Source organism: Rhinoderma darwinii, chromosome 1, assembly GCF_050947455.1.
Source record: "Rhinoderma darwinii isolate aRhiDar2 chromosome 1, aRhiDar2.hap1, whole genome shotgun sequence".
Lineage (NCBI taxonomy): Eukaryota > Metazoa > Chordata > Amphibia > Anura > Rhinodermatidae > Rhinoderma > Rhinoderma darwinii.
In genome coordinates, this window is record NC_134687.1 from 482,000,825 (window position 1) to 482,018,348 (window position 17,524).

The window sequence follows — 17,524 nt, forward strand, 5'->3', positions numbered from 1 at the left end:
AGGATTGTAGTGCCCTATGTACACAATTAGCGTGTATTCCTGGAGCTTTCCTGACGTACACAAACTAGGCCGTACTTATATAAAATTGCAGCTGATTTAAGCACATGAAATATAATATATTTGCCAGCTGTCACGAAGGGTCTGTGGACCCACTGGGCTGTACCGCCTTGGCAATAAGGCAGCTGGCCAACAGGGAGCAGGTGAGAGTCTATAGTTCTATAGGTACCTGTGGCAGCTCAGACAGCAGCAGGGCAGGCTCGGCTGGGAATAGGTAGCAATCGGATGTCAGGCGAGGAGAAGCAGGTCAGACGTGGATGCAGCACAGCACGACTTTGGCACAGCTCAGTGCTAGACCAGGAATGTATGGATTGCTAGGAACAGGAACTGTAAACAGGTATAGGTACAGGGACAGGGACTGGAACAGGAAACACACTAGGAGACCATCACATAGACAAACTAGGGAACACAACAACGCTCAGGCATAGATCTAGGTGGCTGGACCCCTCTTATAGTCCAGGGTACTCACGGGTCAAAGTTCATTAACGAGGTCCAGTGCGCACGCTGCCCCATTAAGAGCGGGCACGAGCATGCGCACGCACCCTATGGGATCCGGCTTAGGTGAGTGGACGCAAGCGCTGGCGTCTCCTGAGGAGAAGGCTGGGGCCAGCGCTTGCCGACTCGTGGCTGCGGCTGTCAGGGGGACTCTGAGCTGACAGCTCGCAGCCACGTACATTACACCAGCTTTATCGTACTCAATTTAATATGTTTACTTATTTAACATTAAATGCTTAGTTGAAGGCTTCTTCTGTGATAAGTTTTCTGCATCTTTTATTTATTCACTGCTTTTTTACCAACCTGTACTCTTGTCTCTCTTATGATAGTATTTGGTAAAGCACTTCAATCCCTGTCACGAATTGGTGATGAGCTGTGGTTTGACCCATTAGAAAAAGGTGTAAGTTCTACTGATTCATATAGTTTTTTATAATGTGTTAAAGGATTACTATGTTTCAAAAATATCTGCCATGTCATAGTCAGATGCCAGAAGCTTTTATCCCTGGGGGGTCCTGAGATGGCCAGAGCCTTCATTGAAGTGATCGGTGGGGGACTCCCTACCCAGCCCTGTACTGATCCAAACTTCTGATAGGCCAGAATTTAAAAAAAAATAAGTAAATAAAAAAATAAGTTCAAAACAAATAAATATATATAAATAAATATATATATATATATTTATATATATATATATGTATATATATATATATATATATATATATATATATATTTATATATAAATAATCACCTCTCAAATAGCTGTCATAGTCTAGTATTGCTTGTATCACAAAACTTTGTACAGCTTGGTAAGGGTAGTCTGCCACAAGGACAGGCTCCTTTAACTTCAGGCATCCTAACAGACACTTCAAGTAAATAAGCACCAACTGACTTGTCTTACTTAAGGCATCTGTAAAAAATGTAGCTCCGACTCCTATAAGACATGATGAAGGGTACTCTGTAACAGAAGCGTAGCTAGGTTCTCCTGCACCCGGGGCAAAGATTCAGATTGGCGCCCCCCCCCCCCCAACTTATTTTCCAACATCTCCTTCCCCCTCACTATGTTTTCTTTCCCTACCAATGAGATGTAATTTTTTTTTCACAATTTTTTTAATGTAACTCGATTATAAAAGCATTTCTACATTTTACAAGCGATGTAGTTCTATAATGTATTTAACATAAAAATAAATTAAAAGAAAATAAATTAAAGAGGCCACACACAGCCCCCTGTAGATAGCGCCACACAGCCCCTCTCTTGTAGATAGTGCCACAGACAGCCCGCCTCCCCCTAGTAGATAGCGGCACACTCCCCCCCTTGTAGATAGTGCCACACACAGCCGGCTTCCCCCCTTGTAGATAGTGCCACACACAGCCGACTTCCCCCCTTGTAGATAGCAGCACACTCCCCCCCTTGTAGATAGTGCCACACACAGCCCGCTGCCCCTTTGTAAATAGCGCCATATTCCCCCCCTTTTAAATAGCGCCACACTCCCACCCCTTGTACTTAGCGCCACACTGTGAACAGACCGGTGAGCGGTAGCCTACCGCTACCACTCTCCGCTCTGCCTGGTGTGACTTACCGGAGGAGCCGAGGAGGTCATGCGGCGCAGACAGCGGCGGAGTTTCTTCTGACTAGGGTCGGTGACAGCCAGGGCCGGCCTTAGCTTGGATGGCGCCCTGTGCGGGACTCTCTATTGCCGCCCCCTACACAAACCAAAAATTAACCACATATATGGACACGCTGAAACATATATACTGTGCATACATAAAGACAGATATTTAGACATACAGGCAAATATACATACACACATACAGGTAAATATATACACACACACACACACACACACACACACACACACACACCGGCAGATAAATACACAGACAGGGACATATACAAATACATAAAAGGCACATATATACAAGCACAAAGACACATTCACAAACAGACCCATATATACGCACACAGGCACATATGTACAAAGCACAGATAATGTAGTAGATGTTACCTGCAGTCCTATGTAACACCACAGATAACACAGAGATAACTCTCTAAATACAGATAGTAGTGTTACCTGCAGTCCTATGTAACACCACAGATAACACAGTGATAACTCTCTGAGTACAGATAATGTAGTAGCTGTTGCCTGCAGTTCTATGTAACACCACAGATAACATATTGTAGCAGAGCTGAGATTGTAATTTAGCACAATGTGTTATCTGTGGTGTTACATAGGACTGCAGGCAACAGCTACTACATTATCTGTAATCAGAGTTATCACTGTGTTATCTGTAGTGTTACATAGGACTGCAGGTAACACTACTATCTGTATTTAGAGAGTTATCTCTGTGTTATCTGTGGTGTTACATAGGACTGCAGGTAACATCTACATTATCTGTACTGTGTAGCAGAGCTGAGATTGTAATTTAGCACACAGTACAGATAATGTAGTAGATGTAAGAGACAAACACATGCAGAGACACAAACAGACAGAGACACACACTCACACACTAACACATATACACACACACACACACACACACACACACACACACACACACACACACAAACACAGAGACACACATTACATACACAGACACTCACCATGTCTCCTTGCTGACAGGTCAGGACAGGCTGTGTGTGGGCGGAGCTTCCTCTCTGCTTCTCGCAGAGCACAGAGTAGAGGCAGATGCTGGGAGGCTGCAGCACGGGAGTGGACCTGTCCCCTGACCTGAGTCATCTGACCTCATGTCACTGACGTGAGGTCAGGTGACTGGACTGGTCCACTCCCTGGTCGTCACAGACCCCAGTCAGAACGCCGTAATGTCCTGGCTCTTCCTAAGCTGCTGCAGGTGTCTGACATACGGGGCGCCTGTCAGCAGCGATCAGCTGCTCTTCGGCGCCCCCCCTTCCCTATCGTCCGGGTTGCGCCCGGGGCACATGCCCCGCCTGCCCCGACTAGCTACGCCCCTGCTCTGTAAAGAAGGTAAAAAAGTTCCGTTCTCGTTCCTGTGCCATATCACAGGAGTTGCCCTTTTTCACAATGCTATACAATACATGTCATTTTTGTGCTGCTATTTAGAACAGAAAAAAACTGTGGCACAGAACAATCTCATTGGTAGCAGAAGTGTATGATGTCCCATCTTGAGTTGGCATAATTTGGCAGTTCTCAGACACTACCTCAGTTGTCCTTGTATTGTGAACAGAGCTGTTGCCATTAGTATTTTGTGACATCACACAAAACATTTGGTAAACTCTGACTTACATATGTCATAAAAAAATAAGCCATACCGAGAAGGATACTTTGGAATTTCATGCACCAACACTTCGGTCCTTACTTCACATGTAATTATGGCTTTGTCTGCCACCTCTACTGTCCAACGTCTTCATCTATAGACCTGCATGCCTTTTTAGAAGCTTAAGCACAGTTAAAGGGTAACTAAACGTTTGACAAACTTCTGACATGTCACAGTTACATGTGAGAAGTTTTGATTGGTGGGGGTCCGAGCACTGAGACCCCCACCAATCGCTAAAATGAAGCGCAAGGAGTGCTCGTGTGAGCGCTTAGCCGCTTCGTGTCTGTTTGCCTTTTTCCGGAAACTTTCTATTGAGCCCGTACTCCAATATATTGATTTCCGGAAAAAGCCGAACAGACACGAAGCGGCTAATCGCTCACACGAGCGTTTCTGCCGCTTCATTCTAGCGATTGGTGGGGGTCCCAGTGCTCGGACCCCCACCGATCAAAACTTCTGACATGTCACTATGACATGTCAGACGATTGTCAAATGTTTAGTTACCATTTAAGTCAATATATAATTTAACATACTAGGAAACTGAATGGGATTCTATATGCTATAGACACATAGTCAAAGGAAATACTGTGGCTCCTTATAGAGAGCATGATCTGCTAGCCCGGTTAGGTAGTTTAACTAAGGCCCTATTCACATCACGTTTTTTGTCCTACGTTTATTTCAGCAAAGCTACCGACGTATACGCTAAACTTGTCAAAAGGGCTCCATTAGCTTGAAGAAAGCCAAGAGTGTCCTTTTGGCCTCCGTCAGGCTGGTATTCATTGGTATACCTTTTTTATTTTTTTAAAGTGTTATATTACATACAATGGAATCTCGGGAAATGAAAAGTATATACTGTATACTAATAAACATTAATTGCTTTTTACAATTTTCTTAAAATATTAAAGTGGATCTGTCATATATTTATAGTGCCCTTTCTGAAAGTAGCATAAAATAGTGACAGACACGCTGATTTCAGTGGTCTGTCATATAGTCAGTTTTGTGCCGTAGTTTTGGAGAATGTACACTTTATAGTTGCAGCGTGCATCCGTCGATGCTGAGCTTAAAGAGGATCTGTCACCACATTATAATTGATTTATGCTAATTAGTTTCTTAATAGACAACTGGGCGTGTTTTACCTTTTGACCAAGTGGGCGTTGTAAAGAGAAGTGTATGATGCTTACCAATCAGTGACCAATCTTCATCATACACTTCTCTCCATTCATGTCCATTTGTATTCACTGCACATGTGATCTCGCGAGATCACGCTTTGCTGTCACATACACCCACATTAACTTTACTGAAGTGTCTTGAGAGTGAATAGACATCACCTCCAGCCAGGACACGATGTCTATTCACACTCCCGACACTTCGGTAAAGTTTGTGTGGGACTTAATCACAGCACATTTTGATCTCGCGAGTAGTTTTCTACAGCATATTTTTACGCTACAGAAATAAATTGCAAGTAGCTATGTGTGAGCACACCTTTATAGGGAAAACCGTGTTAATCAGCTGCTGGAGGAATATAGGATGCTGGGGAAGTGTGAATATATGAATATCATTGGACTCCAGCCCTGCTTTGCTGGCACTATAAAGTGTAAATTCTCCTAAACTACAGCACATTACTAACTAAGTGGCCAATACAACAAGATGAGCTAAATCCTTAAAATGTTTATCACCACTTTTCTCAGAGTAATGAAAAATGCATGGCATAATCCATAATTTCCATTATTATTATCTCACTAATCCCCTTCATTTTGGGTGTCTCAAAATATAGTATAGGTGATCTGTATCATCAAAATGGTGTGTTGTAATTTTCTTAGCTACAAGCTATGTATGTCAACCCTCGACCCCAATTTTACAGATACCTTCAAATCCGCAGTGCGTTACAATCTTAGTTGCATAATTTGGGAACTGAGGTGTCTATCTCTGTCTTCCCTTTGATAGGAATTCTGAAATCCCAGGGCCCTCAGGGACTTCTGTCCACACTCTTTACCCATCTTTTATCAACCATGGTTAACACGTCCCCTCTTCCAGTAAAATTTAAATGGAAATTATTAATAACTAATATCCAACCAGATCACTGAAATGACGTTCTGGAATCACACCTTGTATCTACCTCAGCTAATAATAAAATGATTCAGCTACGCGTTATACATCATTCTTATGTAACCCCTTTTAGATTATTTTGTATGGGTACATTGCCTTCCTCAGAATATCTGCGATGTAAAACCCTGGAGGCAGATTTTTGGCACATGTTATGGACCTATGCCCCTTGTGGGGGTTTAGCATCAGGAGAGGTTGGTACAGCGGTTTCTTAGTAGCCAGAGACAGGGACACCGTGCATTAAAGTTCATAACAGGGCTTTGCCTGTGTTTTATTCTTGTCAAAGAAACAGCCTCTTGTACAACAAGGCAAAATACAAAATAAATCCTGCTCGTCTGAGCACTAACTAAACAAGATATTATCTAACTATACCAAGTGCCTTCCTACCAGGCACTGGACACAAAGTAACACAGGTCTTTGCTCACATAGAATACAGGCTACTCCAGACTTAGTAGTCTCCAGTCTGAGTCAGGGGTGAGACTCACACACACTGTGTCTGCACCTTTTTATATACAGGCTGCAGGTGCAGCTAATTGAGCAGCAGCCTTGTCCTACAAACAGAGATGGACTAGGGATTGGGGAACCCGCCCTGCTCTTCCCCAATCCAACTCCAGGCCCTTTTTCCGGCTTTTCCTTAAGCCGAGATTGGAAAGCTAGAGCTTTCTATTGCAAAAACTACTCATTCCCTGGAGCCTAGGATACATATGACAGGATTCTAGGGGAAATGTACCTTCCCTCAATGACTTTACCTGTCACTGTCTCACATACCCTCTTCCTCTGTTCGAGCCCGTGGGATCGGACACATTTAGCTACAAGGCAGTGTATCCTAGACAAAGCGTCAGCATTGCCCTGCAGTTTTCCTGCTCTGTGTTCCACAGTATATTTGAAGTTCTGCAAAGTAAGAAACCACCGTGTAACTCTTGCATTTCTCTCTTTAGCTTGACACATCCACGTAAGAGGAGAGCGGTCTGTAACCAACCTAAACCGACGACCCAATAAATAATATCTCAGGGACTCAAGTGCCCACTTAATTGCCAAGCACTCCCGTTCAACTATGCTATAGTTTTTCTCAGCCGGGGTAAGCTTTCTGCTCAAATAGGTCACAGGATGTTCCTCACCACCCACCTCTTGTGACAGAACTGCTCCGAGCCCCACATCAGAAGCATCAGTTTGGACAACAAACTCCTTTTTGAAGTCAGGAGTGACTAAGACTGGTTGGTTACACAGGGCCAGTTTCAACTCTTGAAAGGCGCTTTCAGCCTTCGTGTCCCACTTGACCATGACAGACTTACTTCCCTTGGTAAGATCTGTCAGGGGCGCTGCTGTGCTGGCAAAGTTTGGAATGAACCTGCGGTAATAACCTACAATTCCTAGAAAAGCTCTGATCTGCTTTTTGGTTGAGGGCTGGGGCCAGTTTTGGATTGCCTCAATTTTGTTGACCTGTGGCTTTATCACCCCTCTCCCAATTATGTACCCCAGATACCGTGCTTCCTCCAAGCCTAAGGAACATTTCTTTGGGTTTGCTGTTAACCCCGCGGCTCTGAGGGAGTTTAGTACTGCTTGTACTTTTGGTAAGTGGCTTTCCCAGTCATCACTAAAGATTATAATGTCGTCCAGATATGCCGAAGCATACCGACGATGGGGTTTGAGGACTATGTCCATTAACCTTTGAAAGGTTGCTGGAACCCCATGTAGCCCAAATGGTAAACAAGTATATTGAAACAGACCATCCGGGGTGACGAACGCAGTTTTCTCTTTGGCGCCCTCCGTGAGGGGTACTTGCCAATAGCCTTTGGTTAAATCAAGTGTTGAAAAATACCTTGAATGGCCCAGTCTCTCTATTAACTCGTCAACTCTTGGCATTGGGTATGGGTCAAACTTTGACATCTCATTTAACTTGCGGAAGTCGTTACAGAAACGTAATGACCCATCTGGTTTCGGAATCAATACAATGGGACTTGACCACTCACTTTTTGACTCTTCAATAATCCCAAGGTCTAGCATTTTCTTGACCTCCTCAGATATGGCTTGTCTACGAGCTTCAGGAACTCTGTAGGGTTTCAAGTGGACCCGAACCTGAGGCTCGGTCACAATGTCATGTTTTATTATACTAGTCTGTCCTGGCAGTTCTGAAAACACGTCTGTGTTTCTCTGCACAAACTCTTTTGTCTCCTGTTTCTGTGGCTTTGCGAGGGATTCTGACACATACACATCTGGGTTAAGACTATAGGGGGTACTTACTGCCACGAGGGTCTCTCTTTCTTTCCATGGCTTAATTAAGTTTACATGGTATAACTGCACTGTCTTCCTTTTACCCGGTTGGTAAACTTTATAATTTACATCCCCCACCTTTTCAATTATCTCATACGGCCCTTGCCATCTAGCAAGAAATTTGCTTTCTACGGTTGGCCAACACTCGATCACCAGAGTTAAAATTTCTAACTTTAGCAGTTCGGTTATACACCCTGCTCTGAGCATCCTGAGCTTGCTCCAAGTGTTCCTTAACTATCGGCATGACCGCAGCGATTCGGTCTTGCATCAACGTGACATGCTCAATTACACTCCTATAAGGTGTGGACTCTTGCTCCCAGGTTTCCTTGGCTATGTCCAGGAGACCACGGGGTTGTCTGCCGTATACAAGTTCAAAAGGAGAAAACCCTGTGGATGATTGAGGAACTTCACGTACAGCGAACATCAAATAGGGCAGAAGACAGTCCCAATCCTTCCCATCCTTACTAACCACCTTCCTCAACATGCCTTTTAATGTCTTATTGAATCTTTCGACAAGACCATCAGTTTGAGGGTGATATATAGAGGTACGCAGGTGTTTAATTTTCAGCAGTTTACATAATTCCTTGGTGATTTTGGACATAAAGGGAGTTCCCTGATCGGTAAGGATTTCCTTAGGTAAACCAGTACGGGAAAACATGTAAAACAACTCTCTTGCAATGGCTTTTGAAGAGGAATTTCGCAAAGGGACTGCCTCAGGGTAGCGTGTGGCATAGTCCAACACCACTAGGATATATTGATGTCCTCTAGAGGATTTGACTAAAGGGCCGACCAGATCCATGGCAATTCTTTCAAAAGGGATCCCAATGATAGGCAAAGGCACCAGCGGACTCCTAAAATGTGGCATAGGAGCCGTTATCTGACACTCCGGGCAGGACTCGCAATACCTCTGAACTTCCGTATATACCCCCGGCCAGAAGAATCGTTGTAAGATACACTCTCTGGTCTTTTCGCAACCTAGATGTCCACCCAGCACGTGTTTATGAGCCAGGTCCAACACCGTTCTACGATACGGTTGGGGTATCACCAGCTGTTCAACAACCTCCCCACGTACGTTATCTATCCGATACAGCAAATCATGGTTAACCGCCATGTGTGGAAACACCTTATCAGCCCCTGGATGTTGAGGCACTCCATTTAATACCTTAGTATTTTCCCTGGCTTTTACCAACGTGGCATCGCTAAGTTGAGCAGTCCCAAAATTGTTACGTGATACATTTAACTCTGGTATATCAGAAATTTCCTCCTGCTCATCTGTTTCACCAGCAAAAACAGCAACCTTCTCTCAATGACTTTACCTGTCACTGTCTCACACCCTATAGAATTATTCTGGTCAGAGAAAGTTTCTCTCTTATCTTCTTTATTGCATGTACCAATTCCTCTACTTCCTAAAATTTGTATGCTCTGTATATTAGACGAGGAATCATGTCAACACCATACAAGAATTTTTTGAGAGAAACTTTCAATGGATAAATAAACACCTCCAGACAGTGGATCAGTTTGGTTAATTCCATTATTCCATATGAAACACTAGTATATCAAAATCGTGGCTGTCTGCAAAAATTCTCTTAAAGGTGTTTTCCCACGAGAGACATTTATGACACATTCACAGGATATGTCAAAATTTCAGATAGATGCGGGTCCCACTCTGTTCAGCTGCTGTGTGTTGCGGCTTAATGAGGTGTTTTCCGACCATGAAAAATGTTATATAGTCGTGAGTTACGTAAACAGCGTAACTCGCTGAGCTACGCTGTTTCCATAACTCCAATAGTAGTGAATGGTAGTTACAGAAGCAGCGTAGCATGCGAGTTACGCTGTTTTTGTAACTATCATAAAGTTCTATGAGACTTCTGTAAACAGCGTAGCTCCGTGAGTTACGCTGTTTACGTAACTCATGACCATATAACGTTATGTCCGCTGCGTAAAACTCACGACAAATAAAAGCACTTTCTTCATTTCTTTTTTAAAACTTCAAAACCGCGTGTCATAAGCATGGCATATGCAGCACATACTGATGACACACGGAAGTGCAACGCGCGCAAAACTCTGCGTTTTTTGGGCGTGCAAAATGCACACGCTCGTTTTAATCCGGCCTTATAGTGCACGGTGAACGCCTTAAAAAAAAAAAAGATTAAAAAAACAATACCAGAATTGCTGTTTTTTTCGTCATCACACCTCTCAAAAAACAATTAAAAGTGATCAAAAAACTTGCATGTACCCCAAAATGGTACAGATAAAAACTTCAGATTCTCCCGCAAAAAATAAACCCTTACACCGTTAGCCACTGTTAGACATCCGTCACAGTCTACAGTAAACGTATACTTCGGAAGCTTTTCCTGGCATAAACACTAAATGTAGGCTAAAAAAACATGATGTTAGTTGGATCTTGGGGTTAGTAATTCGGCCAGGAACAGGCTACTTTGCCAGTTATTTTCTGTTTTGGTATTTGGTATTATTTTAATAGTGTTGATGCCTAATTATTTGCAGTTATAAGAATGCCTGTGTAAAAATTAGTTCCAGGGTCAATGGTTTTGAAAAGTGGGCTTCATTTATCATTTATCAAAAGTGTCTAACAGAAAATTTAACCTTGTTGGCCATAGCAACCGATGAGAACTCTTTCTTTTCGTAAGGAAAAGGTTTGTTAAATCTCCCCCATGGTACATTAGCACTGTAGAGCAGTGGTGGTCAAACCAACCTATTGTGGGGGCTTCAGATGTGGTCCTTGACTCCATCAAAGGGTCCCACATCACATTTAGCCAAGGCTGGTTCAAGGGGTAGACACACACACACACACACACACACACATGAATTTTCTACACATCTGTATTTGTAGCTCGCATTTTGTACAGCTAAAAATAGGTTGGGACATGGACACACAGACTACAAAACACTGGCAACAAGCATCTTCACAAAAAGCCTATACCTAGCTACAGATACATAAACATGATACAACATTTGAAGATAGGAAACAAACCACAGTGCCCCAATGACAGTGGGGAAAACAGAGTAGCTCTTTTGGTCTTTATGGTTGGGAAGAATTCATGCACGATCATTGTCCTTGGAAAGGCAACTGCACCATATGAGTTTGCCTTCCCTTGGGGGCTGCACATCAGGCATAAGGCGATCATTTGCAGCCCCCAACCTGCCAATTGTGCATCATTGCTGTAGATGATAAAAAGGGTCACATGTTGTGTTTTTAACTTGGGTGATTTTTTAATACGAGAAGGAAAACTTTATATTTTTTTTCTCTAGGACATGTTCTGAATATTTATTTTAAAATAAGTAAAATGTGACCAGTAAATTCCCCATAACAGTGGTAATACATTGTTTTTATGCTGGAATGGATAGGAAACACTGTTGTCTTTCATTTAATACAATTTCTTTTTACCAGCTTGCCTTGAGAGCAGTGAGTACGTCCAGATCTGCATACGGCTGCATCTTCTTTTCATCCTTCTTTTTCCATAGCTACCACAAAGCCTTTATTCATGAGCAAGGTCAAGGGGATGTTCCTCTACAACAAAATTTCAAATTCTCAATAAAGGTAAGTATGGTTTTTGTGACCTTTAAAAAAAAAAGTATATTTTTTTTGTGATAAAAGTTGGCAAATATGTGCCCACTGGGCCACTCAGCTGTAAAGGAGCAGCTGCTGATCAACAGAGTCTGTGAGAGTCAGTAATGATAAAGTACCTAGAAGGTCAGTAGCGGGTGTATGCCAGATAGTAAGGGGGAAGCATGCCTGTGCAGGATAATGAAGTTTGTCTAGGACACCGGACTGGAGTAGTGCAGTTGTCTCGGACACTGGACTTGTCTAGCACAACGGACTGGGAGTAGTGCAATCGTCTCGGACACTGGACTTGGCCCGGGCACCAGACACAGATGGTGAATTCGCCTCGGACACTCGGTTTGGCACTGGCAACGGACACAGATGGTGAAGTCGTCTCAGACACTCGGTTTGGCACGGGCACCGGACACAGATGGTGAAGCTGTCTCGGACTCTTAACTGAAGCACTAGAACTAGATACAGAAACGGGAACGGGATACAGGATGCAGCTAAGTAACTATTTGCAAGACGAACAAAGGAAAGACACAACATTGATCAGGCAAGGTTGAAGTGGGCAGAGTCCTTCCTAAAGTCGCTGGTGTGCTGGAATTGGACAGGGACTAAGTTTCTGGTGCGTGCGCTGGCCCTTTAAGTCCGGGGACGAGCGCGCGCGCACCCTAAGAGTAACAGCAGGGGGAGAGAGCACTGTGTACCGGTGTCTCTGAGGGAGGAGATGTTGGCAAGTCCTGAGAGGCCTGCGGTCGCGGCTGCCGGTAAGTGGGGAATGCCGCCAGTCAGCGACTGCGGGCATTACATAGGCATGTAGTGTTTTGAAAAATAGGCCGTTAAGCAAGCATTTTTTGGGTCCTAAGGTCTCTTTCATATTGCAATATTTTGGGCAGTATTTTGCACCAGTATTTATAAGCCAAAAGCAGGAGAGGAACCTACTGTAAAGGATCTGCCAGGCACAGCTTCGGGGTTAACGCCCATAGATAATCAGTCTGCACCTGCTTCTATGTCTGTGAGACTGACTCCATCTTCCACCACTCAGGGTGGCAGGCTTAGGAGTGGGAGAACCTATCACAGCCTGGCCAGACGGAGCTAGCTCCTGCCCTCTGTCTATTTATACCTGCCTTTCCTGTTCCTCCTTTGCTTGTGATTCTTCTCGTTTGGTTTCCTGGCCCTGCTGCAGCTTCTTGTACTATTGTCCTTGCTTCATATTGACCCCCTGGCTTGCTGACTACTCTCCTGCTCTGCGTTTGGCACCTCGTACTCTCCTGGTTTGACTCGGCTTGCTCACTTCTCTTGTTGCTCACGGTGTTGCCGTGGGCAACTTCCCCTTTCTCCCCCTAGCTCTGTGTACCCTTGTCTGTTTGTCTGTCGTGCACTTATTGAGCGTAGGGACCGTCGCCCAGTTGTACCCAGTCGCCTAGGGCGGGTCATTGCAAGTAGGCAGGGACTGAGTGGCGGGTAGATTAGGGCTCACTTGTCTGTCTCCCCACCCCCGTCAGTACATAATCACAAGCCCATACCTAGTCTACCCTGGTCCCTGACACCACTATGGACCCCCTTGAGACCCTGGCTCAGCAAATGCAGGGTCTCTCCCTACAGGTCTAGGCCTTGGCTCAGAGGGTCAACCAGCCTGATGCTACCATGGTAGTCCCCCTCACCTCACCTCTTGAACCCCACCTCAAGTTGCCCGACCGGTTCTCAGGGGACCGGAAGACTTTTCTCTCCTTTCGGGAGAGTTGTAGGCTCTATTTTCGTTTAAAGCCCCACTCCTCAGGTTCTGAGAGCCAGCGGGTGGGTATAATTATGTCCCGGCTCCAGGAAGGGCCCCAAGAATGGGCCTTCTCCTTGGCTCCTGACGCCCCTGAACTTTCCTCCGTTGATCTTTTCTTTTCTGCTCTTGGACTCATCTATGACAAGACTGACAAGACTGCATTTGCCGAGAGTTAGCTGGTGACCTTACGTCAGGGTAAGAGACCTGTTGAGGAGTATTGCTCTGACTTTAGGAAGTGGTGCGTAGCTTCTCGGTGGAATGACCCTGCCTTAAGGTGCCAGTTTAGGTTGGGTCTGTCAAACGCCCTGAAAGATCTGCTAGTTAGTTATCCCTCTTCTGACTCCCTAGACCAGGTTATGGCTTTAGCGGTACGACTTGACCGACGTCTCAGGGACGACGACTTGAACGTCTTGATGTTTTCTCCTCTGACTCCCCCATGATGCCTCCCGAGGTTCCTTTTCTTCGTTCCTCCCCGGAAGACTCGGAGGTACCTATGCAACTCGGGGCCTCCGTGTCCCCCCAACACCCTATCTTGCTAATGGTTATTTTACACAGCATACCCCTGTTTTTGAACTCCTTGTTGGCTCCATGCATTTGGACCAGTGCTCTGTACTGTTAATGCAGGGATTATCGTCCGATTTGGTTTTAGGCCTTCCCTGGTTGCAGTTGCATAATCCCCCGTTTGACTGGAATTCTGGGGACCTTACCAAGTGGGGTAATGAATGCTTGACGTCATGTTTTTCTGTTAATTCTATTTCTCCCCCTGAGGTGGTGAACACGCTACCTGAGTTTGTTCAGGACTTCGCCGATGTTTTCTCTAAGGAGGCCTCCGAAGTGTTGCCTCCTCATAGAGAATATGATTGCGCAATCAATTTACTATGTTCTTTGCCCATTCCCCAGAGACCTTGGACCGATATCTCCATGGATTTTATCACCGATTTGCCTACATCTCAAGGCAAGTTGGGGGGGTGGATTGTAGTAGACCGCTTCAGTAAGATGTGCCATTTTGTGCCCCTCAAGAAACTACCCAATGCTAAGACGTTAGCTACCTTGTTTGTCAAACACATCCTGCGTCTCCATGGGGTCCCTGTCAATATTGTTTCTGATAGAGGAGTACAATTTGTTTCATTGTTTTGGAGAGCCTTCTGTAAAATGTTGGAGATTGATCTGTCCTTCTCCTCTGCCTTCCATCCTGAAACTAATGGCCAAACTGAGAGGACTAATCAGTCTCTAGAACAATATTTAAGGTGTTTTATCTCTGACTATCAATATGATTGGGTCTCATTCATTCCCCTCGCCGAATTTTCCCTTAATAACCGGGTCAGTAACTCCTCAGGGGTCTCCCCCTTTTTCTGTAATTTTGGGTTTAATCCACGGTTCTCTTCCGTTTCACCTGGTAGTTCCAACAATCCCGAGGTAGAGGTCGTTCATCGAGAACTGTGCACAGTCTGGGCTCAGGTTCAGGAGAACCTAGAGGCGTCCCAGAGCATACAAAAAACTCAGGCAGATAGAAAACGTTCTGCTAACCCCTTGTTTATGGTCAGGGATCTGGTGTGGCTATCGTCTAAAAATTTGCGCCTTAAGGTCCCGTCCAAGAAGTTTGCTCCCCGGTTTATAGGGCCGTACAAGGTCATTGAAGTCCTCAATCCTGTCTTCTTCCGACTGGAGTTGCCCCCATCTTTTCGAGTACACGACGTGTTCCATGCCTCCCTCCTTAAACGCTGCTCCCCGTCCTTGGCTCCCTCGAGGAAACCTCCGGTCCCTGTTCTCACCCCTGAGGGGGCAGAATTCGAGGTGGCCAAGATTGTGGACAGCAGGATGGTCCAAGGCTCCCTCCAGTACCTGGTCCATTGGAGAGGATACGGGCCTGAGGAGAGGACTTGGGTACCCGCCCGGGATGTTCACGCTGGGGTATTGGTCAGGAGGTTCCACCTTCGTTTCCCCAATAAACCAGGTCCATCTAGAAAGGGTCCGGTGGCCCCTCATAAAAGGGGGGGTACTGTAAAGGATCTGCCAGGCACAGCTTCGGGGTTAACGCCCATAGATAATCAGTCTGCACCTGCTTCTATGTCTGTGAGACTGACTCTATCTTCCACCACTCAGGGTGGCAGGCTTAGGAGTGGGAGAACCTATCACAGCCTGGCCAGACGGAGCTAGCTCCCGCCCTCTGTCTATTTATACCTGCCTTTCCTGTTCCTCCTTTGCTTGTGATTCTTCTCGTTTGGTTTCCTGGCCCTGCTGCAGCTTCTTGTACTATTGTCCTTGCTTCATATTGACCCCAGCTTGCTGACTATTCTCCTGCTCTGCGTTTGGTACCTCGTACACTCCTGGTTTGACTCGGCTTGTTTACTACTCTTCTGCTCTGCGTTTGGCACCTCGTACTCTCCTGGTTTGACTCGGCTTGTTCACTTCTCTTGTTACTCACGGTGTTGCCGTGGGCAACTGCCCCTTTCTCCCCCTAGCTCTGTGTACCCTTGTCTGTTTGTCTGTCGTGCACTTATTGAGCGTAGGGACCGTCGCCGAGTTGTACCCCGTCGCCTAGGGCGGGTCGTTGCAAGTAGGCAGGGACTGAGTGGCGGGTAGATTAGGGCTCACTTGTCTGTCTCCCCACCCCCGTCATTACACCTACACAGAGAAAAAGTATAATGTAAATATTTACACCTCTTCTATGTTTGTGACCCACTCCTGGTTTTGGCTTAAATATACTGATGCAAAACACTGACCAAAATACGCAAGTATGGAAGTGCCTTTTTTGTAAACTATAGGTAAATTAAATTAAATATTTAACTGCCATTGTCATGTTTCCTTTAACTGTAAACTGGTATTAGTTTGTACAAATATTTTATATTCATGCTTATACTGAATGATCAAGTAGTATTCCAAATGATCATACACACTTTGCATTACACTTTTGTATTACAGTCAGTGTTACCTGTGTTTAGATGTTTAAGCACATTGGACAGGAATGTGGAAAAATGTCACATTTATGTACATTTCGGTTCATGCCACATGATTTTTCAATTGTTCTACAAAAATGGTAAGTAAATGAAAAATGATTTTAATATGTATTTTTATTTTAGATGACTCCCACTATCTAATTTGTTCTTGGTTCTAGTAGTATCAGATATCCTGCATGACACAAACGCATTTTGGCTATCTAATGTAAAGCCACTGGTGTAGTGCTGAAGCCAAACATGTAGAAAAGAACAATTTTTTTTTAGAAATGTGTTTACACAAATAATTGCTGGTTTTTATTTCTTAACCCAGATTATAATGGTAGATTCATTTTAAAAATCATCTGTTATGGTGGGTTACAAGCATGGTTCACATTTTTGTTGCATTTTCAAATGCTTCCAAAAGAAAAGCATCTAAAAAACGCATGCATTTTTTTAAATGTTTCAGTCCTTCAGGACTGAGCCTGTTTGGCCTTGAGGACGAGGCCGATTTTTTAAAATCTGACATGTGTTAGTTTATGTGGTAAAAACTTGGGAATGCTTTTACCTATCCAAGCGATTCTGAGATTGTTTTCTCGTGACAAATTGTACTTTATGTTAGGGAAAAAAATTGGTGGATAAATTCAATATTTATTTGTGAAAAACATCAAAATTTGGAGAAAATTTGAAAAAACAAATTTTTTTGAAATTTAAATGTATCTGCTTGGAAGACAGATATAGTTACTATTTCGAATATCCCATATGTCTACTTTAAGATTGCGCCGTTTTTTGAACATCCGTTTATTTTTCTACGACATTACAAGGCTTAGAACTTTAGCAGCAATTTCTCATATTTTCAAGAAAATTTCAAAAGCCTATTTTTTTCAGGGACCAGTTCAGTTCTAAAGTTGCTTTGATGGCCTTATATATTAGTAAGTCCACATAAATCACACTATTTTGAAAACTGCCCCCCACAGAGTATTCAAAACAGCATTCAGAAAGTGTTTTAACCCTTTAGGTGTTTCAGAGGAATTAAAG

At 44.3% G+C, this 17,524-nt stretch overlaps 2 protein-coding genes across 4 annotated transcripts in view; one reads left to right on the plus strand and one right to left on the minus strand.

Moving 5' to 3' along the window:
* VPS29 (VPS29 retromer complex component) overlaps positions 1-17,524 on the minus strand; it is a 128,790-nt gene that overhangs the window by 67,685 nt on the left and 43,581 nt on the right. The window lies entirely within an intron of this gene.
* Positions 1-17,524, plus strand: part of RAD9B (RAD9 checkpoint clamp component B) — a 255,599-nt gene that overhangs the window by 56,679 nt on the left and 181,396 nt on the right. For all 3 annotated transcript variants that reach the window (XM_075834597.1, XM_075834607.1, XM_075834587.1), the window contains exons 2-4: positions 882-952; positions 11,621-11,770; positions 16,476-16,590. In XM_075834597.1, coding sequence (XP_075690712.1) covers positions 882-952; positions 11,621-11,770; positions 16,476-16,590 — 336 coding nt within the window. The remainder of the gene's footprint in view (positions 1-881; positions 953-11,620; positions 11,771-16,475; positions 16,591-17,524) is intronic.